General features: G+C 45.9%; 1 protein-coding gene across 4 annotated transcripts in view; it reads left to right on the forward strand.

The window, feature by feature from the left end:
• The window catches only part of RAPGEF4 (Rap guanine nucleotide exchange factor 4), a 942,686-nt gene that overhangs the window by 787,998 nt on the left and 127,595 nt on the right, over nucleotides 1-27,093 (forward strand). For all 4 annotated transcript variants that reach the window (XM_069225351.1, XM_069225352.1, XM_069225353.1 and 1 more), the window contains one exon: nucleotides 10,315-10,461. In XM_069225351.1, coding sequence (XP_069081452.1) covers nucleotides 10,315-10,461 — 147 coding nt within the window. The remainder of the gene's footprint in view (nucleotides 1-10,314; nucleotides 10,462-27,093) is intronic.

Consider the following 27,093-nt stretch of genomic DNA (forward strand, 5'->3'; position numbering starts at 1 on the left):
GCGTTTCTAAAGTTAAGTTCAGGAGTCCCTAGTAACTTCCTTTCTTTAACACCAAATAAGTTTGAAATAAATGATTGTGTGTCTATTTAATATTTTTATTGTTATTGCAGAGTCTAGCAAATAGCTGCCTAGCGCTCCTTTTGCCCAAGGGGCCGCATGTGAAGGTCAGTGGCCAGTGGGCCGTATTTTGAGTATCCATGGCTTAGGTCTTTGGTTTGGTCTTAGATTAATAGCAAAAGAGTTAACACTGTATCCTTCACTACAAATGACGAACAATGGGCCATTGCTGGTGATACAGAGGACTCAGAGCAGGGCGAATTCCAGCCCATTACACTATGGACCATGAGGTTCCAGTAAGAAAGGAGTAATTATCCAGGGAATAGGTAATTCCAGTCCTGATTCCCCAACAATTCATTATTGCGACCTGGATTTTTAGCTGAAGTTTTGGGCTGCTTTCAGATGCCAGAAACTCCAGATTAAATTAAACATTGTATACTTTTGATGGGGGTTGGTTCCTGCATTTACCTCGATTTCAGACACTCAAAAAAAGTCTTGATTTCCAAAAATGAATATGTTAAAAAACAAGGAGAGAACGAAATGTAGGATTTCATTTTAATATTGTAAGCGTTGATTCTAGATGTCTTTATTTTAAGAACAATGCCCTGTGGTGATTTCACAAGCCACACAGAGGTGAAGGAGTTGTGCTATGCACATGCTTTCAAACAACACAAACTATTCACTAACAGATGTGCACAAAGGCTTTATGAGGTCCGGTGGTGTTTCCTTTTCACACCTTGGCAGATTGCAAGACTTAGGGACTGATTTAGATCCTGGAGGATCCGCCATGTTACAATACTCATAGGATATAATGGGATTGCATTAAGGTGGACAGGAAATGCGTCCTGTTTGTGACGGAGTAACTCCTCCGCCGCAATCTAAACCATACCCTTTGATCTTGCAAGCAGTGATGAAGGACACAAAAAGCAAGCAGCAGTACAAAACAGTTAAGCTGTAAACAGCCTTAATCCATACAAAAGGAAAGCTGTTTAGAAATAGTGTAATTTTATTGAGAAAAAAAATCACTAAAACAATAAGTGAGAGAGCAAATAACCCTCAATGACGTGAATATAGGTAACCATCCAATGGAGTTTTAGGTTTTGAGTCTTAAAATACATTTTATTCTGATAGCCCATTAAAGTCTATGACAGTGGACAAATATTCATCAAAATATATGTATTTAGATCAAAGTCGTTAGTTTCTCTACTGCGATCAATCAGTCAATAAAGCAATCAATATTTGTATAGCGCAGCTACTCTTCCATGAGGATCTCAAGGCTCTCGGGGTGGGTGGGCCCGTGGTCATCCGAAGAGCCACATCTTGAGGTTCTTCCTGAAGATGGTGAGCGACGGGCTTTTTCTGAGGTGCAGGGGGAGGTTTTTCCAGTTCTTTGCTGCAATGTGGGTGAAGGATCGTCCTCCGGCGGTGGTTTTGCGGAAGCAAGGGATGGTGGCCAGAGCCATCTGGGTGGAGCGGAGTGATCTGGCGGGAATGTGAAAGAAGATGCAGTGGTTCAGGAAGGCTGGTTCTGCATTGTGTATGGCCTTGTACATGTGGGTGAAAAGCTTGAAGGTGATTCTCTTCTCCACCGGTAGCCAGTGGAGGGTCCTCAGGTGTTGGGAGATGTGTTCTCAGTGAGGGAGGTCCAGGATGAGTCTGGCGGTGGTGTTCTGGATGAGTTGTAGTTTTTTTATGTTTCTAGTTGAGATGCCGGTGTAGAGGGTGGTGCTGTAGTCAAGCTTGCTAGTGACTAAGATGTGGGTGACCGACTGTCCTGCGACAGTCTGCTGGAACAGTGCCTAGCTTCAAAAGAACCATGCCAGTGTCAGGTAGAATTTGGACTTGATGGCAAAGTGACCATAGTACTGGGTCATTCTAAGAGATTATAGTCCTTTTGTGTCTTTATAATTCCATTGAAAAGTGGCAAACTTAGATAGTTCTGTTGTACTCAAGTAAATTGGGGGCAATTTCGAACCTATAGAAAAGCTGAACAATGGAGCAGAATTCATCCCTGCAACTTAGGTTTCAAAAGTAATTAAACTAAGCTGGGAATCCCAAGTCTTTCAGTCGATATAGCCTGCCAATTGCTGTGTTTTTAGACCTAATCCTTACGAAGTGCTCCCTCAAGCACTGAATTTTCAAATATCTTTTCTTATGTGAATTATTTAATCCTCATGAGGAGATTAGTTTTGCATCTGATTGATAAGCAAGGGCCTATAACCGAGCCTGGTAGCTTTTGGCTTGTTGTCTTGCTCAACTCTAAAAGGAATATATTTCCAAAGATACTCTTGAAGAATTTACTGCTCGGGTTCTTCTGGAACTCAATTACTGAACTGTGCCCCAAAGATTCTCCATAAACGCTGCTGTTTTGCAGCAGACGGGCAAAACAAATTAAAAATAGTGGGGCGGGTGGAGGAGGCACTAGGGGAGCACGGGGGAAGTATGCAGGAGGGGGAGTGTGTGGGGGTTAATAATAAAAAAATCACTTACCTGGTGCCTCCGGCTTCCTCACGCTTCTCTGTTCCTGGTCCCAGCAGCCCCTGAGACAGCACCAAAGATCCACTGTGCAATCCCTTTGCTGCTCTCATGGTATAATCAAGCATGAGAGTAGTGTGGGGATTGGCCTAAATGGGCTGGTTCACCGCAAGCGCTTGTTCAGGTACAGGGAGTCTGTGCTGTTTCTCCAACCTGGCTGGCATATACAGCTGGGCTGGAGAAACCTAACTGCGCATGTTTGTTTGGCTGGCCTAGAATGGTCAGCCAAACAGACATTCACAATTAAGCGCACTCCACTCCCTCCTCCCCTCTCCCATGCCCCCCCCCACCTCTCCCTGCACAGACTGGCTCAGCTGCAGGCTCTGAGTCAGCGGGGCAACGCTCCTCACCCATTACAGAGGAGCTGCTATGGGTGTTTTGAGGGTAATAACTTGGCAGTAAGAGGAACAGCTTCTAAAACAAAAAGGATACTTGACTTGATTGTATGTGTTTTTATACAGAATATAGCTCAGCTTTTGATTGTGGTGCCACAGCTCAATTTTGGCTTAAACTACAAAGGTAGGTTTATATATCTATGTAAGACCTCGCATCCTTGGCGTCATCTCCCCTAACCTTTTGCCCTCTGACATCCTGTTGTCTGACTTTACTTGCCAGGCCCAAACCTTCCTTCTTATTAATGTAAGTCACCCCTAAGGTAGGCCCCATTCAGCCCCAAGGGCAGGGTGCAGTGTATTTGAAAAGTTGGACACGCACTTTAAAGTTCAACATGTCCAGATAGTGAAAACTCTCAAACTCCGTTTTCACTATTGCAAGGACTATTTCTGCCATAGGATAGCATTGTGATTACCTTAAAACATATTTTACATGTAATTTCCAAATGAGAAAAGATAGAAATTTGGTGTTTGGTGTCCCTGGACTCACAATTAAAAATCGCAACTAATGGTAAAGTCGAATTTTCAATTGTCTGTCTGAAAATGTTACTTTTAGAAAGTTGGCATTTTCTTACTCTACCCATTCTGTGCCTCTTCCTGTCTCTGACTACAGGTCTGGTGTAAATGACAGCTGGACTTTGTGCATTCCATCTAGATACTCACAAACAAAAGGAGCTTTGGTGTGACATTTGTATACTGATGGCCTATCACCACCCTGATGGGCCATTAACTGGCTTGACAGGGGGCAGAACTTAGCACTGCTTCACTTACTCCTGATTAGGGTCATGCCTCTCCTCACACAAAGGGCTGTAGAACCCCCTGTAGAGTGTCTGTAGCCAGGGAGGGTGCGACAGGGAACTTGCGGACTTCAAAGGAAGTCCTGGAAGTTTTTCCCACCTTCAGCACCAGGACACCAAAGTATAAATACTGGATCCCAAACCCCACCAAATAAGATCTCTGCTGGAACCAAGGACACTCTGCTAGGAAGAAAGACTGCTGTGCTGGCAGGAGGGACTGCTACTCTGAAACTGCATTGCTGTGTTTGCCTTCTGCTGCTGTGTGCTGAGCTGTAGGAGGGACTGCCACTTTGCTGTTTAGTCTGCTGTCTTGGCCTGCTGCTCCTGTTCTGTAGTGAGATGGACTGGACTTGTTCTGTACATCCTTGAAAACAAGTGTCTTCTAGGGCTTGTTGGCTTGCCCCCTGCTCCTCTTCAGTCTTAGGGACATTACAGACTGCTTGCAACTCTCCTGGTCCTGCTGTGATTCCTACCCTTGCCTGAGGTGCCCCCTCCAGTCCTGGGCCTCAGAAGTGTATTCTGTAGCTAGAAACTTCAAAAAGCTATGCATCGCCCTGAGTGCGGCAGAAAAATCAACCCAACATCAGTGGCTTCACCTACTACGTGCCCTGACAACAATGCTCTGCGTGGCCCACCAGTGATGCATTACATCCAATTCTACAGGCCTAACAACGATGCATCACCCTGAGTGCAACAGAAATATCAACACATTGCTCCAACAAAGCTACTGTTTAGCGGACCCTGTGTGAGTTCTGTAGCTGGCCTCCCGTCCATCACCTTCGGCCTGGATTTTAGATTTGCACCGGTACCTTGTGTAGGAGGCTGGCCTGGCTTGTAGTGGGTACCAGAGGTACTTACACCTTGTGCCAGGTCCAGTTATCCCTTATTAGTGTAGAAGAGGTGTTTCTAGCAGCTTAGGCTGATAGAAGGTAGCTCTGGCAAAGCAGCTTAGGCTGAACTAGGAGACATGTAAAGCTCCTACTATACCACTGGTGTCATATGCACAATATCATAAGAAAACACAATACACAGGATTACTAAAAATAAAGGTACTTTATTTTTATGACAATATGCCAAAAGTATATCAGTGAGTACCCTCAGTATGAGGATAAGTTATATACACAAGATATATGTACACAAACCAGAATTAGGTAAGTAATAGCAAGAAAAGTAATGCAAGCAGTGTAGAATTACAATAGATTGCAATAGGAGCACATAGGTATAGGGGCAACACAAACCATATACTCCAAAAGTGGAATGCGAACCACGAATGGACCCCAAACCTATGTGAGCTTGTAGAGGGTCGCTGGGACTGTAAGAAAACAATGAGGGTTAGAAAAATAGCCCACCGAAGACCCTGAAAGGTAGGTGTAAAGTGCACCTACTACCCCCAGTGAGCACAGAAGTCGTGATAGGGGGTTTCTGCAGGAAGAACAAACACCAGCAATGCAACAACAGTGGATTTCCGGACTGGAGTACCTGTAAGACAAGGGGACCAAGTCCAATAGTCGCGACAGTGTCGAGAGTGGTCAGGAGCCCAGGAAATGCCAGCTGAGGGTGCAAGGAAGTTGCTACCGGATGGAAGAAGCTTGGAGTTATGCAAGAAAGAAGAGAGCTAGGGACTTTTCCTTTGGAAGACGGATGTCCCACATCGCGATGAAGCTTGCAGAGGTGTTCCCACGCAGAAAGACTGCAAACAAGCCTTGCTAGCTGCAAGGGTCGTGGTAGAGGTTTTTGGGTGCTGCCGTGGCCCAGGAGGGACCAGGATGTCGCCACTTGGAGGAGGAGACAGAGGGGGCGCCCAGCAACTCAGGGAGCCCTCACAGAAGCAGGCAGCACCCACAGAAGTACCTGAACAGGCACTTGGAAGAAGAGTGAACTGGAGTCCACACGAAGTCACAAAAGGGAGTCCCACAATGCCGTAGGACAACTCAGAAGGTTGTGCACTGCGGGAAGGAGTGTCGGGACCCAGGCTTGGATGTGCATGAAGGAAATCCTGGAAGAGTGCACAGGAGCCGGAGCAGCTGCAAATCACGCGGTACCCAGCAATGCAGTCTAGTGTGGGGAGGCAAGGACTTACCTCCACCAAACTTGGACTGAAGCGTCACTGGACTGTGGGAGTCACTTGGACAGAGTTGCTGAGTTCCAGGGACCACGCTCGTCGTTCTGAGAGGGGACCCAGAGGATCGGTGATGCAGTCTTTTGGTGCCTGCAGTTGCAGGGGGAAGATTCCGTCGACCCACTGGAGATTTCTTCAGAGCTCCTGGTGCAGGGAGGAGGCAGGCTACCCCCAGAGTATGCACCACCTGGAAACAGTCCAGAAAGCCGGCAGGATGAGGCGATACAAGGTTGCTAGTAGTCGTCTTGGTACTTTGTTGCGATTTTGCAGGCGTCCTGAGCAGTCAGCGGTCGATCCATTGGTAGAAGGTGAAGAGGGAGATGCAGAGGAACTCTGATGAGCTCTTGCATTCGTTATCTGGTGAGATCCCCAAAGCAGAGACCCTAAATAGCCAGAAAAGGAGGTTTGGCTACCTAGGAAGGAGGATTGGCTACCAAGAGAGGTAAGAGCCTATCAGAAGGAGCCTCTGACATCACCTGCTGGCACTGGCCACTCAGAGCAGTCCAGTGTGCCACAGACAGACACCTCTGTTTCCAAGATGGCAGAGGTCTGGGACACACTGGAGGAGCTCTGGGCACCTCCCCTGGGAGGTGCAGGTCAGGGGAGTGGTCACTCCCCTTTCCTTTGTCCAGTTTCACACCAGAGCAGGGCTGGGGGATCCCTGAACCGGTGTAGACTGGCTTATGCAGAGATGGTCACCACCTGTGCCCATCAAAGCATTTCCAGAGGCTGGGGGAGGCTACTCCTCCCCAGCCCTCATACCTATTTCCAAAGGGAGAGGGTGTTACACCCTCTCTCAGAGGAAGTCCTTTGTTCTGCCTTCCTGGACCAGGGCTGCCTGGACCCCAGGAGGGCAGAAACCTGTCTGAGGGGTTGGCAGCAGTGGATATCCGGAAAGGCAGTTTGGCAGTACCCGGGTTCTGTCCTAGCGTCCCGGGGGAGCATGGAATTGTCCCCCCAATGCCAGAATGGCATTGGGGGGACAATTCCATGATCTTAGACATGTTACATGGCCATGTTTGGAGTTACCATTGTGACACTGTACATAGGTAGTGACCTATGTACAGTGCACGTGTGTAATGGTGTCCCCGCACTCACAAAGTCCGGGAAATTTGCCCTGAACGATGTGGGGGCACCTTGGCTAGTGCCAGGGTGCCCACACACTAAGTAACTTTGCACCCAACCTTCACCAGGTGAAGGTTAGACATATAGGTGACTTATAAGTTACTTAAGTGCAGTGGTAAATGGCTGTGAAATAACGTGGACGTTATTTCATGCAGGCTGCAGTGGCAGGCCTGTGTAAGAATTGTCAGAGCTCCCTTAGGGTGGAAAAAGAAATGCTGCAGCCCATAGGGATCTCCTGGAACCCCAATACCCTGGGTACCTCAGTACCATATACTAGGGAATTATATGGGTGTACCAGTATGCTAATGTGAATTGGTAAATTTAGTCACTAGCCTGTTAGTGACAAATGTGGAAAGCAGAGAGAGCATAACCACTGAGGTTCTGGTTAGTTCTACTGCTATAGACTTCTAAGCACTGTTTTCACAGTAAACCCGTAAACATTAATGTCTTGGCTTTTACTGATTGAATTTTTGTTGTTTTGGACTTATTTTAATCAGCTAAGTATTTTCTAGTTTTCTAAACTGGTGGTGAGTCTTTTGTGTTGTCTTTCACTCTGTTGCTGTAATGATGTGTTGCACAAATACTTTACACATTGCCTTCTAAGTTACACCTGCCTGCTCTGTGCCTAGCTAACACAGTGTGAACACAAGTTAATTTACGTTATGTATCTGATTTACCCTGACTAGGATTAGGGTCCCTACTTGGATAAGGTACATACCTCTGCCAACCAGAGACCCAATTTCTACCACTCTACATTACTGTACTTAATGGTAAAGCTTCACTTTCAACCCTGGGTTTGGATTACACTTTCCAGTTTACAAGGTCTTTGTCCCGTGCTTTCTGTTACGAGTATCATGAAGAATGCATGCCATTCTACTCATTATAAGTGTCTGAGTTGCCCAGTGTATTCGATTTAGAGGACAATTTCCTCACACTTTAGGAAAAACAAATCCTGCCTACTTTGCGTTTGCTGACAATCTGATCCTCAGTCTCAAATCCTGATAGGCCTTCAGAGGCTTTTAATCAGTAACATACATTTAATAAAAGAAATGCTCTTACCATGAACTTATCATAAACCAAAACTAATACTTCACATTTCTCTTGTTTTACTGACCACAAGAAAATTTACCAAGCTCGGTACTCCCTATATCTTGAAGTCTTAACAGAAAATAACCTAAACCGCTCATCCCAATTGTCACCTGTTAGACACTGTAGCCTTGGTATTGTCAATGGTTTGACATAATTTTACAAAGTTAACATTGTTCCAGTATTTGTTGCAAGATCAGATCCCTTTTTGTGGAGCCAAAATCAGGAACTCAATATTATAATTATAAAGTGTATATGTAAGATGTTTAATTTTAGTTATCAACACTGCAATGTGGAATTCAGCTTGAAATGAGAGAAACATCCATAGTTTCCCTTGAAGACCTGAATAGCATGCACTACTTTTAAACTTGTGCCATGGCAGATCTAACCTTCTAAAAGATGTATGCCACACTAAGGCCTTGATTACGAGTTTAGTAGAGTGGATTCTGCTCTGCTCAATCATAATTGGCCAGTATAGCTGAACCTAGATTTTCCAGCTGCAAGATCTGTGGACCTGAGTTCACCACTTGGAACATTCTAGAATCATGGCTCCAGTGATCCTGGAGGTCAGGAAATGATATTCCAGGGACATGGTCAATGCTTTATTTTATACCCGATGGGTCAGATGTCTGCATAATGGCTGATAAAATAACTAATGCTCTTAAGGGATGTGGCTCCCTACTTCACAGTGATATGTTTTGCATTGTCTTTCTGCTCGGTTTGTAGGAATGATTTCTCCCATACTTTGAAAAAGCTGATACTTCTCTTAACTGAGTCCAGCTTGAATGGTCTTCCTCACCATGGCTCATTGAAGACAATGACCATTTGCTGTAATAATGGGCTTCCTTTTTCCTGTGTAAGATGGCTCAGAAGTGACAGATGATCCGTTCTCATGGGATCTCATGGAATTCCCTTATATGACACAACAGGGACCCACTTTCCATTTCCAGGGTCTAAGACTGGGTTGCCCATTCCATTAGATAGACTGATTTACCTCATTATGTGTATTCTCCTGGTCAGCCTTAAGCACAACACCACCCTAGTGGCGTTGTGCTTAAGGCTGACCAGGTGAATACACATAATGCAGCAAATGTGTGGAAGGTGGAAGGACCCATTTTCTTTATTTAAACAGCTACGGCTAGAAATGTGGGTCACAAGACATTATATAAATTGGGATGCCTCATAATCTGATGGGATCCCTTATAACCACGTTCTACACAAACGTAAATAATAATGTTTCAGTGATAGTAGTGCTGACAGTATTTTACCAAACATGAAACATTTAACAAACCATCTCAAATTTACTCTGCCGTTTTGACCTAAGATTAAGGCTGTTATGTAGACTGTATACCTAGGTAGACACTCTGAACAGGAGCACAGGACATCCAGCAAAATATGGTGGATGTCCCTCATCAGCTAATCGCTAAATAGGCCCCTACGTGCACAACTAGAACATTAAAACCATTGGATATGTTTGAAATATAATTGAAGATGTTACTTTTGCCACCAGGAGTAATGGAACACCAATGCAGAATAAGTACCCCTGAAGCCTGGCATGTGGGGTATCTGTAGTCTCCAGATGCAGGAATACCATCTCGTCAGTATTTCTCTGCCGGGCCAATGAGAAATGCGGAATTGCCACTTGAAACTTCACCCAGATCCCAATTTTAGGCCCATTTTTACATAGAAAAACAACCAGTATCTGGCTGGTTAAGAACCCTAGGGGTCGGATTACTTTCTGAGAATGTGTTGTATTCCCACATTGCTTGCAATAACTGATTATGCCGAAAAGTCAATTCTTGGTGAATCAGTAATTACACGGGCCCTTAGTGGGGACTTTTGGGGTTATACACGACAGTCCCAGCAGCCACCCACCTACTATTCTGGTGCCATCCATGCTCCCACCCTTTCCCCATAATTTACGTCTGTGGGTGTGCTGTAATACTAGAAAATTTCCCGAAGTCATAAGGGGAGTTCAGAACATCTCAAAATCAGGATTGAGGAATTCTGAACAGCAATCCAACCTTTTGTGTGTGTAGATGTATATTACCAATGTGAAAAAGTTTTGTAGTGACCACTTCCTGATTTTTATAGTCGCTGTATAGGCTAAAGAAACAGTTTTATGAACTATATGAATCATTAATTGTAGTGCGTGCGATATTATTGTCATGTGTAATTATTCTTCTATTTTTTCTTTGAATAGTTCTATTTAAGGTTTACTGCATTGACCATACCTACACTACGATACGTGTGCAAGTATCTTCTTCTGTGAAGGAAGTGATCAGTGCTGTAGCAGATAAACTGGGTTCTAGTGAAGGATTGATACTTGTGAAGATCAGTTCAACAGGCGGTATTTATGTTTTTAATTGTTTATTCCTTTTTATAAAAAATATGAAAGACATTTTACACCTTTAATTAATTACCGTGTACCAAAACATTCCAGTGCCTTCCAATATCTGTTTATGGAGCATTCCAAAAGAAATTACATTACCACATCCAATAGTGCTCCTGAAATGTTATATAAGTGAGATGGGGGAATCCTGTGCTTCAGTAAGGACGTGATTCCTCTGGGCAAGAGACATAAATGCCACATACTTCTTGAGCACTAGATTTCTGGACTAATATAGCTGTTTGGTTCCTGGCTTTTTCTGTTTAAACCTCCAGAATGCACTTGTTAGGATTCTGCAGTGTTTTGTGGGTACCGATTCAGCTTTAGCAGGGCGTCCAATTTATAAAAAGCTTCTGTTGCTTGTGTAAGGATAACCCGGCCAGGATAACTAGCAAAGACATTAATAAACAAATCCCATCAGAACAAAACTCATAAAGCATCACATCCACCTGAGGAGATCCTGGTGATGTTGGACTTACACTAGATATTTTGTCTCCTCTCTGCCAATTCAAGAATCAAGTATATGGAACTGTTTTAAACTTTAATGACCATCCATCATGTAATCTCAGTGTTATTCAACTGCTACCATGAATTTAATAGATTAAGGACTATTTTAGTTTTATTGTGTCACAGACAAAGGAATAAAGTGGTCATGATAGTGGGTATTTCTTGTGCAGTAAAGGTTTGTATGCCACTTTGACTCCCCAATCAATAAAGTCTGAGACTCAAAGGAGCTCAAAATGTGGACATCCTGCTGTAAGCTAAATATAAAGCTTCACCCGCAGTGTCATTTTAAGAAAATGAGGCCCTAGGGCAAGAGATATTATGGGGGCCCATGTTTGTAACAACTTTGAATTTTATTACCCATTTTTTGCTATTTCAACCCCTATGTTGCGTAACAATACAGAATTATATGATAAAGCTTAGGATCCAAAAATACACAGACATGAACTAGAGAGAAACTTCACCTTCAAGTGGGGTACCTTGGATGGTGGGGGGACCATTAGTCATTACCTACTTAAACATATGACTTAAAATTTCCCTGATCATATAACAAAAGGCAGAAATTCATATTTTAGTTTCCTTTGTCCAGCACCACAATTTTTTTTTGATCTGCGTGGTTCATTTAATTTACATGGTTCTTTGAAGACGGCCTCCCTGCAGGCTATGGTTCCTCTGTTACCCACAAGACACTCTCTGTGTTCCCTCTACTTGTGCAAGCACATTCCAATTCATCAAGACTTCTATCAATATTCTCAATTGTTATATCAAATCCCTAGTATGGAAACTTGCTGTCCTTCACTCTGGCTTGATTCTGCCCCAGGATTGTCAACCCTTTCCTAGAACATGGCATTTCTGTGTTCCCAGTCACAGGTCACTCTTCAAGAGATAGGTAGGTTCCTGCAATGTGACAATTCAACCAGGAGAATTCCCGCCCAAAAATAATTAGAATTGATTTTGGATCAGTTCTCAGCAGACCTGTGCAAGACATTTCCTCCCACTCACCATTACACAAAACCCCATGATCCAAACATAAACGTAAGCCTTATAACCCCTGGAGTCCACTTCTTTGTCCTAGGTACAAACCGGAAAGCAGGTCAAGTGTTCAAGGCTCTTCTCATGTCACTAATAACATCTCCAGTCCACTTCTGGTCTTCTGCAGGCCTAGAAGTGATCTGAGAAAGGTATTGGAGATGCCACGTTAAGGCCCAGTGCCAGCCTGTGGGAGGGGGACACACCGGGCCACTCCCTAACCAATGGCGTAACAGTTCCCAGAGGTTACCCTACCCACTTTTGCTGCACTTCCTGTGTGTTTTACTGTACACTATCTCACAGTGCCCTTCTCTACCTAGCTCCAACATTACAGAACCTTTCCTCCCCTGGTCAAAGCTCCCTGTGCCCACCTAAAGGTGTGGCTCTGATAATGGACAAACCCTCTAAGCTAGTACTGGGGCATCCTTATCCTCCCACTGGGTTTGGAGTCAAGCTGACTGGGAAGACCAAGGGAGGCAGGCCTAGTTGTGAGCTACATCTGCCAGTAACAGGGTCGGCTCTCTTTGCAGCCAGGAAGGGGCTGACAAAAATCCCCAGGCTATCATGGTCGAGGAAGAAAACTACCTCCCACACCCAAGCCTTTTGTCCACTATCTGGGAGCAATAAGCAAAACACCACTGGTCGAGCCATTAACAATCAGGTGACACTGGCACAAAGGTACATTTGGCTTAGGCAGAGAAATTACAACTTTATAATCATATCAGTTTAAATAAAATATTCATATAAAATCAGACTTGTCCATTGAGTTGGGTTATAAATTACTATTCAAATGAGTTCCTGAATTACGGTTCTAACTGCTCCCAACCTGACGTTAAGTATTATCAATTTTTATAATTTAAACCAATGTTTTTCTATCAGAGAGCTAGCCTTGCCACAAACAACAATGACTTAGGAGGGTTTTCACTGCTAGGAAAAGTAAAACTCTAAATATACATGTACTACTTTTTAAATTATATGCACCCTTCCCTATGTGCATTTAGAGCCTACGCAGGGTTGACTTATTTAAAATATTCATAAGCCTACTCAAAGTCTGTAAAAGTTTATGCTGCAAAACTAGCAAACTGTAAAGTTTTCCTTCCCACATACTTAGAATGAGAATATATGTGACAGAAACTGACACTTGGATAACAGGTGCACAATTTCTCAAGATACAAGAAATGTAAACTTCCAGATGCTCAGCCAGTCATTTGTGAATCCTCATTTTGTAGTACCAAGCACAAGAGCGTGGCTGAATACATCAGAGATAAGAAAGCACAGGCCCTACTCAAATGGACAAGCAAAACTGCAGTAAACAAATCAATATGGCATTAGTTAATACCATGATTTTAAAGCACAATGTTTAATTTATCACTCATGACATTAGTCTCTAGATTCCTTAATGTTGGCCTAGACGAACAGGTAGTCGCAAGTCAATATTTGGTCGGTTGTGACGGTCCATGCAAGGAATAAAGATGCCTTTAAATTCTGTATTTATCTTGTCACATTTGCTGTGCTTTAAAAACTGAGGTCAAATGTCAGGCTATATCTTCTGAGAAAGTGCTTCTTATGTTTTTAACAAGGGGATTGGTGTTTAAAATTCCTGTCACTGCAGTCAGGGAAAGAACAAAAAAGTATAGTGAATTATGTGGCAGTCTTGGAAAGGCTGTAGGAGATCATTTTTGTAACACACAACAAAATGGTAATATCTGTAAACGAACTGTAAACATTGCACAGCTAGGAAACCAAAAAAGAAGCACATTTTCTGTAATCCTGAAGTGTGATGGGAGCAAATATTATAAAAGGGTCAAAACAAATCTAAACAGTCTACTTGGTGGTACACACATGATAACTATTCATTGAAACCCAATTTCCTCCCATTATTATTTGTGTGCAGTATAACTGTATGTCTGTGCACATTTTTGGCCACTTCAAAGGAAAATGTGCAGCCTGTAAACAACAGTGTGCTACCAAACAATCCTTTAGTTATATTAAAAAATCACCCTCCTCATGTACATTAAAGATAGGTGGGTCACAAAAGTTTGTAGTTCTAAAAAGTGGGTTGTGGTTCCAAAACGTTTGGGAAGCACTGGCCTAGGCCATTACAGAAAGGGATGAGGGGCAAGGAACATTATGATCTTTCCTCACTGTCCTTTAATTCTTTTACTTATATTTTACTTCCTTATTGCATATTTTAGATCTCTCCTTGAATTGACCCCACCTTCCTTTGTGCTTTACCTAGAATTCCAAGTCATCACCTTTAAACGTCTGCAGATTCTTCCGTTATCAGTTTCTCAGCCCTCTTCACATATGCACGGCTTACTTCAAGCAATCAATCAAAAAGATTTATAGAGCGCACTACTCACCCGTGAGGGTCTCAAGGCGCTAGTGGGGGTGGGGGGAGTGAGGGAAGGTTACTGTTCGAACAGCCATGTCTTGAGGTTTTTTCTGAAGAGTAGGAGGTCTTTGATTTTGCGGAGTTTGGTGGGGAGGGAGTTCCAGGTTGTGGGGGCGAGGTAGGAGAAGGCCCTGCCTCCTGTGGTGGTTCGATGGATGCGGGGGACTGTAGCTAGTGCGAGGTCGGCCGATCGGAGGTTGCGGGTGGGAGTGTGGAAGTTCACTCTTTCCTTGAGGTAGGTCAGGCCGGTGTTGTGGAGGGATTTGTGTGCGTGGATGAGGATCTTGAAAGTGATTCTCTTGTCTATGGGGAGCCAGTGAAGGGATTTGAGGTGTGGTGAGATTTGTTCATGGCGGGGGAGGCCAAGGACGAGGCGTGCAGCTGTGTTCTGGATTCTCTGGAGTTTGCGTGTGAGTTTGAGTGTGGTGCTGGTGTAGAGGGCGTTACCGTAGTCAAGTCTGCTGCTGATGAGTGCATGGGTGACTGCCTTCCTGGTCTCTGGGGGAATCCATTTGAAGGATTTTTTTTTAGAGTGCGGAGTGTGTGGAAGCAGGAGGAGGTTAGTGCACTGATTTGTTGTGTCATGGAGAGGGAGGGGTCCAGGATGATGCCGAGGTTGCGTGCATGGTTTGCGGGGGTGGGTGCGGGGCCTATGGCGGTGGGCCACCAGGAGTCATCCCATATGGTTTTGTTGGGGCCGAAGATGATGATCTCGGTTTTGTTGGAGTTAAGCTTGAGGTGGTTAGTTGTCATCCAGTTGGCGGTGTTGAGGAAAGCAGCGTGTAGGTTGGTTTTGGCGGTGGTGGGATTGCGGGTGAGGGAGAGGATGAGTTGGGTGTCATCTGCGTAGGAGAGGATAGTGATTCCGTGTGGTCGGAGGATGTTGGCTAGGGGGATCATGTAAATGTTGAAGAGTTTGGGGCTGAGGGAGGACCCTTGGGGGACTCCGCAGATGATCTTGGTAGCGGTGGAGTGGAAAGGTGGAAGGCGGACTCTCTGGGTCAGGTCGGTGAGGAAGGAGGTGAGCCAGTCTATGGCTTTGTGGCGAATTCCTATGTTGTGGAGGCGTGTGCGGAGTGTGTGGTGGCAGACAGTGTCAAAGGCTGCGGAGAGGTCTAGGAGGATGAGTGCGATGGTATCGCCTTTGTCGACTTTGGTCCTGATGTCGTCAGTGCATGCGATGAGGGTGGTTTCCGTGCTGTGGTTCTTGCGGAACCCGGATTGTGTGGGCTCGAGAGTGTTGTTCTCTTCGAGGAAGTGGGATAGGCGGGCGTTGACTACATTCTCTGCAACCTTGGCGGGGAAAGGGAGGAGGGAGATGGGGCGATAGTTGGAGAGGATCTCTGGGTCGGCTTTGGTTTTTGTTAGGAGAGCGGTGATTTCAGCGTGCTTCCAGGGGTCTGGGTAGGTGGCGGAGTCGAAAGAGAAGTTGATTATGTTGCAGAGTATGGGGGCGATGGTTGGGCTGGCTTTGTTGTAGATGCGATGTGGACAGGGGTCGGAGGGGGATTCGGAGTGGATGGAGTTCATGTTTTTTTTGGTTTCTTTGTGTGGTGGGGGCCCAGGTGGTGAGTGTGGTGGGGGGGTCGTGAGTGGGGGTTGAGTTGGGTGAGTGAGGAGTGTGTGTGGTGGGTGTGTGTGGTATGAAGCTGTTGTGGATGTTCAGGATTTTGTGGTGGAAGTGGTTGGAGAGGGCGTCACATAGGGGCTGTGTGTGAGGGGGGTCTATGTTGCTGGCTTTGGGTTTGGCTAGCTCTTTAATGATGATGAAGAGTTCCTTGCTGTTTTGAGAGTTGTTGTCAAGGCGTGTCTTGTAGTGATCTCTTTTGGCGGTGCGTATGAGTTGGTGGTGGGTGCGGATGGTGGCTTTGAGGGTGGAGAAGTTGGTTGTAGAGGGTTCTTGTCGCCATATTTTCTCCGCTTGGCGGCATTTGCGCTTGGAGTCTTGGAGTTCGAGGGTGAACCATGGGGTGTTCTTGATGTTGCGGGTGGCGATGTGTTTTCTGAGGGGGGTTAGTGTGTCTGCGCAGGTAGTGATCCATTTAGAGAGGTTGTGTGCTCCTGTGTTGGGGTCGTTGGTGTGGGGGGGGGGTTGTGAGCCAGTTGGGAGTTCAGGCGTTCTGTGGGGATCTTGTCCCACATGCGGTAGGGTGTGGTGTGTTGATGGTGGTGTGTGGGGGGTTTCTTGAAGGAGAAGTGGACGCAGTGGTGGTCAGTCCAGAGGAGTTCGGTGGTGTGGGTGTACGCTATGTGTTGGCTTGAGGTGAAAATTGCATCAAGCGTGTGTCCTGCTGAGTGGGTGGGTGCGGTGACCAGTTGTTTGAGTCAGAGGTTGGTGAGGTTGTCTATGAGGGAGATAGAGTTGTGGTCTTGATATACCAGTCCCATGGTTTGTAGCCAAGAAATCTCTTTCAGTCCTGATAAGGGTCTCTAACTAGAGTAGAGTGGAGTCGAGTGGTAGTTTTGGAAAATAAAACTGCTCGTGTACATGAAATATTGGAATAAAACACAAATTCAAAACTGAGATCATATGAAGTAAATGTATCACACAGTGGTTTCTTTACAATGTTTTTTGGCCCAAGAAATGGACAAGTTCATCTTAAAATCAGGGCTTATTATGCTGATCTATGTCAGGAGGAGGTGTGGCACACAAGTAAGGAAGTCATTGGATATGCCAAAAGAGCTAGGGTGAAAAACTGAAAAAAGATGAGCCCCCCCCATTAAGATCCTCTAATTGAGAAGATAAAAAAATAATGAAAAAACTGCGAAAACCCACAATACTAGATCCCAAAATAATGTACTATTTGCAGGTAAATCGCCGAGACATACTATTCCAAATTTAAAGATGGCAGTGTTGCAAAGTAAAGGCAAAGTGACTTTCCTCCTCCGTGCAAACAAGTGTATTTATGACAAATAGTTATCTAACAGTGGTCGCTGGCCAAGTGGGTCTAATACAGAGAAACACTTGCAGCGCATCTCCCTCGTTGACTTACAGCTGGCAATGATACGGTCCACTGTTTTCTGTTCAATATAAGTAAGATGCTAATGAGAAGACATTCTTTATAATGTACAAGCATTCAGAAAACAGGATTGTCTTTGTTCATTTTGCAGCATAACTACATCCTATTGCTGCCATGGATATGATCCCATTATTTTGGTTTAGCTAAAAGCTCACATACCATCCTACCTACAAATCACCCCACCTCCTTTTTATTTAGCTGATTTACCAGTACAGCCTTATGAAATACTTTGTCCTCTAATGATTAATTATTTGCACTAAATGGCAGTTGGTGGTGTCAGTTATTGGGCCAATTAAATAATGGCCGGACCCAAGGATTGTGAATATGTGGATTTGATGAATTCTGTACATTTATTAGAACATAACAATAATTCTCTTCATAATAAAAGTGTACAGGTGATTTAAAATTATTTGTAAAAGGTAAAAGTAAATCCCGGAACCTTGCAAACAACATTAGAAAAATACTAAACCCATACTGAGTGCATCATTGGATGATGCAGAGAACGATTTCATCTATAGGATTAATGAAGCGGGTGACCATGACACCCCTGGGCTAAGAAGTCGAACTACACCGACCCCATTGCTCTTCCAACAACTAGTAGATGCCAAATTAAAGCTACACGATCTTGAACGCCATTCACTGAAGAATAAGGAGAAAATCAGCAAAATCAAATTTAAACATAGAATGATAGATTATAAAAATCAATTATCAACATTAAAATTGCATATTACTCTAATAAGATTTGTTAAGGATGCAATGATGAAAGCGAAATTTTTAAAATCATGCACTAACTTTCTTTAGTAGAGAGGTAGATAGAGTCAAACAAAGGCAATCTCCTTCAGAAGAATTCTGCAAGGAATTGAACTGCTTTTTACTGACAAAATAAGAACAATTGAAGTAAGCATTGCTAAGGAGCCAAAAACCACAATTGATTCACCTAATAAGGAAATCACTCAAACACTGATCTCAGACTTTAGATTGCTGGAAATTGAATTGTTAAAACGTCTGGTCACAAAGGTCCAGTAAGGTCTTTCCTTGATTGCTACTCTCTCAAAGTTACGAAAATGATAACTCCAGTAATCATTGAACTTTCGTAGTTTTTGCAGCCTTCATAGTCTGTACTTAATAACTCACTCTTGCCAGGTGAAGTGCCGGAATGATGTTAGTGGGCAACATGTGCTTTCCACTGCACCGCAAAGCAAGGATAACACAATGGCCAGGTGCATTACTGGCTCACACAGCTTTTGGACGAGGGTCATAACAAGAAGGCGCAGAACCTAAACCTAGTTAAGGAAAAAGCCAGGAGGAGCTCTAGTCTTAAAGGCAAGAATCTCTGTGGCTTGTTTAGTGTAGTGGTTTGCAATTCATTTTTTGTCATTTATTTCTTCTTTAAAAGTGTTATAAATGCTTTCTTTACATTTTCTGCAACGCTTCATATCATGTACAAGTACAGATACACTGCACAAGTTAACAGCAAACATAACCTTTCATCAGGTCTAATATTATTCAATTCATATTTTGTATAAAAAGAAGCAGTTAGCGCTAATGGGTGAGTGACAAAATCACAGTTGATTAATTAAAGCTTAACCGCATATCATATGACATTCTTATACTTACCTTGCACAATCACATCTAAAATCCTGTTTACCAATATTGGTGTTACACTGGACTCTCATAATTTCAAAATGTATATCTTGGCAATTGTTAGTGCAAGCACAAAACATTTTTTTCCGGCGGTGTAGAAAGGCTAATTTGCCATTTCTGACTGATATACATAACAGCTGGTACCAGTACCCCACAGATTAGTAATGATTTTGGTACTAGAAAATCGAAGGGGAGGGCTGACTTTAGTGGGCTTTACATTCATGACCTCCAGATAATACCAGATGTCTCAACTAGTTAAGCTCTTTTGCTGGATTTGCAGTTGGTACAGATAGTACACAACATTGGGTCAACCCGGGAAACATAGCCAGTGGTGCTGATGAATGCATTAACAAGTAAGGGCAGAAGAGTGTACCAGTGTCATATGGAACTGAATATCTTAGTTGTTCAGCATCTCCTTAAGGTTTTTATTTATTGGATGAGCCTGTACATTGGGCTTAGAGTGTTTGAGGAACTCATAATGAAATAAGGCAACACTTGAAAATGTTTATATTCTCTTTGCCCTTCCTTTGTTTTCTGAACTGAGCAGAGTGTGAGAAAGGCCTTTCAGAAGATCTGGTATTAGCTTCACAGCCCTTAGCAGCAATGTACACTGAGGCTCTGTCAAGACTGTAAGCAGACGAGGGCTGGAATACTGACCAGCAGAGTCTGTTGGAAGGAAATATGTCAGAGCCTTAATTATCTTTCCTGTGAGCTGTGTGCAAAGCCTGATATGCCATGGACAAATGAAGCATTTTTGTGGCTCATCAGTGCAATTTAATCAAGGAGACAGCAGGAAGTCATCTGATGTTGCCTGCCTAGCAATCCATATAAATCTCTAAATAAGTTCTAAAGGGAGATTGGCATGGAGCGACTCAATGCCAAAAAAAGGTTATGATGAAGAAAGTGTCAACCATGCAACAGGATTCAGAGACTTCCTCGTCAGTGTCTGTTGCCTTCCCAGTGCAGCTCCACCTGCTGCCTCTGCTTTGGACGAATTGATAGCCTGCCTGTCTCTCAGTTAGAGGCCCTCCTCCACCAGCAGGCTCCTGCCTGGGCCTCATCCCTGGTGGCCTAGTGGCTATCTGCAAGTAAGTATCCTGTCTCTCTCAGTCTCTCTTTACTCCTGCCTTTTACTTCTGCCTTTCTGTTTTTACTTCGTTTTAATTTTTCTGTCTCTTTTTCTTTTTTCACCCTTCCCTCTTGCCTCTTGTTCCTCCGACCCTCTCCCCGCTCCGCTGCTGCCCCTGTGGCTCTGGCCCTCTATGCCCTGCGAAGCGCTTTTCCTGTCCTCCCGCCTCCCAGCTTACCGGACCCCATGCATCCCTCCTCTTCTTATTGGGGGCTGCAGCGCAGGCGTGCCGCTGGTGCGCCAAAGGCAAGCCTGTCTACGCCCGTTCTTGCCTGGACTGCACCCAGCTCCACAGACCCTGGTTCTCGCCCCATCGGCCGGTTCGACACCAGCACTCTAAGCACCCTCAACCCGGGATGATCATCAGCCTGCCACCAAGCTGACCCATAGGACCACCCATGCATCTTTTTCTTGCCACGCCTGCTCCAGCACCCTCCAAGGACCACCCCACATCCTGCAGCAAGCACAGACAGCCACCTCAAGTCCATACTCCTCAACAAACACTCCCTTGTCAAACACCAGCTAGAAATCTGGGACCTCCTCAACTCAACAGCCCCGGACGTTGCCTTCTTCACGGAGACTTGGATCACCCCCACCGTGTCCCCAGGCATCGCCACAGCCATCCCGGACAACTACAAAATCATCCACAAGGACAGAGCCGATCGGCCTGGAGGAGGCATTGCCATAATCTACAAGAACAATCTCCGCCTAACTACCAGCATCGAGTCTCAGTCTCATTCAACACATGAGCACCTACACTTCCAGACCAACCCAAACACCTCCCTGCATGACACCCTCATATACAGGCCACCCGTTCCCAGACCCCAGTACTGGAAAGATGTCGACAACATCGTCGCCCCCCAAGCTCTCACCTCCTTCGACTACATCCTACTCAGTGACCTTAATTTCCACCTTGATACCCTTGATGACCCCAACACCTCAAACCTCCTGGACAACCTCTCAACTCTCGGCCTCAAACAACTCGTTAATGTCCCCACCCAAAGAGCCGGACACATTCTCAACCCTGTCTTCTCAGAAGGGGACATCATCACCATCTTCCACACCTCCGAACACCATTGGACCGACTACAGGTGCATCCACTTTACCTACACAAAGAACACCGCACACCAGCACACCCCTTTTACTCCCCCAGCAGACACTGGGCCAAAGTCATAGAAGCACAGCTCACCAACGCTGTCAACCACTATCTGCCACCGGACACAGCAGACGCTAATGAAGCTGCAAGCAACCTACACTGCTGGCTCTCAGACTGTGCCAACAATGTAGCCCCTCCCTAAGGAAATCAGCAGGGAATCATCAAAGCAAAACACCAAAGTAGTTTATGCCGGACTTACAGGAATCCAAGACGATTGAAACGTAAATGGAGGCTCAGTAAATCCACTGAAGACCGCAAAGCCTACAAAAATGCAGTCACCACGCACCACCAGAACATCATAGATGCCAAAAAGCTGCCTTTCAAGCAGGCCACAACACCAGCACTCACAACAGAAAGAGCGACCTGCCATTGTCAAAGACACCTCATCCATCCCTTCCTCCCAAGACCTCTGCAACAACCTGACCACCTTTTTTCACCATAAGGTCCAGGACATTTATGAAGGCTTCAGGAACCAAAGCCTGCCAGCACCACTCACCATCACGCATCTAGCACCCCACCAGATACTGAACTCCTGGACCCCCATCACCATAGTCACCCAAAGACTGATGAACTCCATCCACTCGGAGCACCCTCAGATCCATGCCCTTATAACGTCCTCAACTTGGCCTGCACCTCCATAGCCCTGGAGCTCTGCGAACCATCAACCTATCCTTCAAGACCACCACATTCCCCTCAGACTGGAAAGATGGCGAAATCAGCCCGCTACTCAAGAAACCTACCGCCGACCCTAGGGAGCTGAAAAACTACAGACCCATCTCTGTGCTCCCTTTCCCAGCCAAGGTAACGGGGAAAGCCACCAACCAGCAACTCACTGAGTTCCTCAAGACACACAGGGGGTCATTACGACCCTGGCGGAACAAGTCCGCCAGGGCCGTGGGACGCGGTGGCACCGCCGACAGGCCGGCGGTGCCCCGCGGGGCATTCTGACCGCGGCGGCTCAGCCGCGGTCAGAGAAGGGAAACCGGCGGTCTCCCGCCGGTTTCCCGCTGCCCCAAAGGAATCCTCCAAGCCGGCGCAGCATGCTGCGCCGGCATGGGGATTCCAACTCCCCCTCCCGCCATCCAGTTCCTGGCGGTTCTCCCGCCGGGAACCGGATGGCGGGAGGGGGAGTCGCGGGGCCCCTGGGGGCCCCTGCTGTGCCCATGCCTATGGCATGGGCACGGCAGGGGCCCCCGTAAGAGGGCCCCTAAAAGTATTTCAGTGTCTGCAAAGCAGACACTGAAATACGCGACGGGTGCAACTGCACCCGTCGCACCTTCCCACTCCGCCGGCTCTATTACAAGCCGGCGTCATCGTGGGAAGGGAGTTTTCCCCTGGGCTGGCGGGCGGTCTTGTGAAGACCGCCCGCCAGCCCAGGGGAAAACTCGGAATACCCTCCGCGGTCTTACGACCGCGGAGCGGTATTTCGGAGGGGGGAAGCCTGGCGGGCGGCCTCCGCCGCCCGCCAGGCTCGGAATGAGGGCCACAGTATCCTAGACCATTCCCGTTCCGGATTCAGAAGCAACCATAGCAGCAAAACTGCACCTTTAGCCACCACTGACGGCTTACACATCATACTGGACTGCAGAGGCACCACCGCACTCATCCTCCTCGACCTCTCCACTGCATTTGACACCGTCTCCCACTCCACCCTCTGTGACAGACTGCACGACGCTGGCATCCGAGACAAAGTCCTGAACTGGATCAGGTCCTTCCTCACCAGAAGAACACAGAGGGTCAGACTACCACCGTTCACATCGGAACCTAAAGACACTTACTGCGGAGTGCCCCAAGGATCCTCATTCAGCCCGACGCTTTTTAACATCTACATGGCCCGCTCGCTAAGATCACCAAACAACACAAGCTAAACATAGTCTTTTATGCCAACGACACCCAACTGATCCTTTGCCTGTCCAAAGGACTCTGAGCAAGCCAAGAAGAATTTCCACAAAGGGATGAGAGCAGTCGCCGCCTGCACAGAGGCCAGCTATCTCAGGCTCAAATAAGACAAGACATAACATTATTATTGAAACAACTACATTGACTGCCTGTAAAACAAAGAATTCAGTGGGATTGATGCATCTCTTCTGAAGGGCTGCCAAGCTTCAATGCAGAGTCAGATGTCATAATTGAGGCTGCCATCAACAAGAGATGCGAGGGCCTTGCCAAGGATCGAATGCACAGGGGTCATTCCAGATGCATTTTGGGTTGTGGCGGTGATGTGAGTCTTAGCAACGAGTCCAGTCCACACAGCAGTGAAGATGTGTTGGTTCTGTTCTGGGTTGCGCCGTGCAGCAGAGTAGATGAGTCAGTCTTGCTGGATCCACAGAGGCTGGCAAAGCACCTTAAACCCACTTCCAAGGGACCAGGACTGTGGTGGCATCACTTGACTGGGTAGACTTACAGATGGCAGAGTCCAGGTGCAGATGCATGGTTATTGGAAGCCTGTTATGTCTCTGAGGCTTCATATCAGGAGGCCTGCCAGCTAGCCCCTGGAGTCATTCTGGGTTCTGGGTTCAAGAGATATAGGTCTAGTCCTTCTCACTCCAGCAAGAAGGCAGCAGGCCAGTACGGCAAAGTAGGAGCTAAGCACAGTGCAGTCCAGCAGAGTGGCAGTCCTTCAGCAGCACAGCAGTCCTTCTTCCTAATGGAGTATCCACAAGTCCAGATGTTTATTGATGTAGTGGTGTCTGAAGTACATATACCCAGTAGTGCCACTGAAGTGGGAAGAAGCTTTTAGAAGTTGCCCTTTGAAGTCCCCGAGCATCCTGTCATCCCTGTCCTGGCTCCAGACTAACTAAAGGGGTATGCAGCCCTTTCTATGGAGGCAGGACAAAGCCTGTTCTGTGCTCAGCTCCTCCCTACTATCATGTCAGTGATGGCCTATCCATGCACACCTAAGCTCCCTGTTGGTTGTGGGTGTGTAGGAGGAATACACAAAGCTGAACTATCCCAACCATGTGATCAGAGACAGAAGAGGCACTAAATGGATAAGACAGGAAAACGCCAACTTTCTAGAAGATACCAAACATGAACTGGTTAACTCTTCCCATTTGGAAATTACACTTCTAAAATGTAAAATGTAATTAGGCAACTTCGGTGTTATTCTATGGAAGAGATAGGCCTTGCAGTAGTAAAAATCAAATTGAATAATGTTTCACTACCGGGGCATGTAAAAAAAGTAAAAGTACATGTCCTATTTTTTTAATACATTGCACCTTGCCCTCTGCGCTTACCAGGGCCTACTCTAAGTGTGACGTCTCTCTATTAAAAAGGTTGGCTTGGGCCTGGAAAAAGCTTTTTTTGCCAGGTTGAAGTGGCAATTTGAAACTGCTCAGAAGCTCTATAATGGCAGGTCAGAGACATGGTTAAAAGGCTACTTAAGTGTGTGGCATAATCACTGCTGCAGACCCACTAGTAGCATTTAATTAACTGCCTCTAGGCAAATGTAGTGCCTCTTTACTAGGGACTTATAAGTAAATTAAATATGCCAATGGGGTGTAAGCCAATGTTACTATCTTTGGAGGAGCACTGGTTAGCATTGGCAAAGTGCAGCTGGAAGGAGTTCACAAGATATGGAAGGGGAAGGCAAAAAGTTGGTAGGAATACCACCCTAAAGCTGATAAGTCTAACACTATAACATATACATTTTGTATTAAAGAGAAGAAAAAAGAAAATGTCTTGTAGACGGTGGCAATCCTAGTCGCTAAACTATTGAAGAAGGATACAATATGTTACATATAAAAAAGAGGAACATAGTCAACACATCCTGATAGATTAAAAAAAATCTTATTGAAAAGTTACTCCCCGGTAATAACTTCAGAATGAGATGTTGATTATAGTATTAGTTCATCATCCCTAGAATTCTGGTATCAAAATATTGTCAGAATATTGCCGGACATAAATATTGTGCCCTAAATATTTTCACTGATCTATCTTATGGGTCAGGATAAATATTGATGCTGTGCCAAGAACAAATACGAAAGTACAGTAATTAATTATAAACATGATTTAATCATGATGAAAATCATAAAAAATAATAATCATTTGTTTTTTTTCAAATATATTTTTATTAACTGTTCGCTGTTTTACATATGTAGATCTATTTGCAGCAACATTTTGTTCTTATTATACATATCAACCAATTGGGCCGTGCCCTTGTTGTACATTACAGGTATTGTGCTCCACAATCTCTTGTTCCTTTTAATTACAATATAGTATTCATTAATCATTGTTTCCAGCACATTAACGTTCCATTTTTTGGGGTGTCAATTCTTTCAGTGTCCTCTGTTACCTTTTGTATTTTGTGACCTTAACAGACTTAACTCAACTTCAAACTGTATGTAAACTTATTGGCTTATGTGGGCGGAACTGTGTAGCTTCTAAAGGGAGGTTTTGCCGGGGCGTGTCTAATTGTGCGGGGGTGGCCAGCTGTCCATTCCCCCCCCTCCAGTGTCTTTTTAGTTGTTGTGTCCTGTCCCGTTCTACTCTCCGTCCTTGCATGTAGTCTGGTGTGGCGCCTGACATTTCTCCCGTTCTGGTTTCAGGGACCTTCCCTAGCAGTCACATCTATTGGCCAAATTAGCTATTTCACCCTATCCCCTCGGGCGCTATCGGTCTCTTCGTTAGATCGTCACAGTTTGTCACTAGGTTCTCCCATTCCGAAGCAATGGGGTCCTGGCGAACTCCCCTGGCCTCTTCGGCTTTAAGGACCTGCAGCTCAGCCCTGGACCACCTTGTGACATCGCTTTTCCATTCAGTCAGTGAGGGGTGGCTGGGAGATTTCCAGCCCCTCGCAATCAGTCTTTTATAGAGGGCCAGAGTAAGGTCTAAGAAACGACCCCCAACCCTCGCCCACTTGGCGCCGGTCCTGAGGCCCAGTAAGCACATGGCGGGGGTTGGCTGCAGCTCCGCCCCAAACAGTTCTGTGAGGACCGCCATCATCGCACTCCAACCCGTCTGAAGCATCGTGCATCCCCACACCATGTGATCAAAGTCGGCCTCCCCGTCCCCACATCTGGGGCATGTCCTGGGCGCCCCCCCATATATGCGGTGCAGCCGGTGGGGAGTGAGGTATGTTCTGTGTAGGTAGTTGTATTGGATGTATCTTAGCCTCGTGTTGCGTGAGATCGCCCTGGGATAGGCTAGTGCTCTGGTCCACTCTGTCTCGGACAGGTCCCGCCCAATCGTCCTCACCCATTTTTCTCTAAGGGAATGCAGGGGGTCCACCGCAGCCTCAATTTGGGCCCGGTAAATTTTGGCAATCAAGTGAGGTTCCTCTCCCGCTGTCAACAGGAGGTGCAACACCCCGTGGACATCGGGTTCCACGTTTATCGTGTCCCAATGGTCTTTCAGGGTATGCACCAGCTTCCTAAAGAGCAAAAATTGTCCCGGTGGCACTCCCCTTTCAGATATGTCAGTGAAGCTCCTCAACACTCCTTCCTTGAATAGCCCCCCCACTGTCACCATCCCTGCTCTCGTCCATGGTCCCAGTCCTAGCCCCCCTCGTTCCTCCACTCCCGGGTCCAGGGCGATGACCGCCAATGGCATAGCGGGAGAGTATGGTGGGCCCACTCCAGTCCGTTTCGTGCACCGTTTCCAACATTTCATTGCCACACTACACATTATGTTGTCCCCTATGGGGGCAATCTTCCTGCCTGCCATGCGTGCTACGATCCGGGCTGTGTCTATTTCACCGTGTGCGGTACACAAGTCC

This window comes from Pleurodeles waltl, chromosome 3_1 (assembly GCF_031143425.1).
Source record: "Pleurodeles waltl isolate 20211129_DDA chromosome 3_1, aPleWal1.hap1.20221129, whole genome shotgun sequence".
Taxonomy (NCBI): Eukaryota; Metazoa; Chordata; class Amphibia; order Caudata; family Salamandridae; genus Pleurodeles; species Pleurodeles waltl.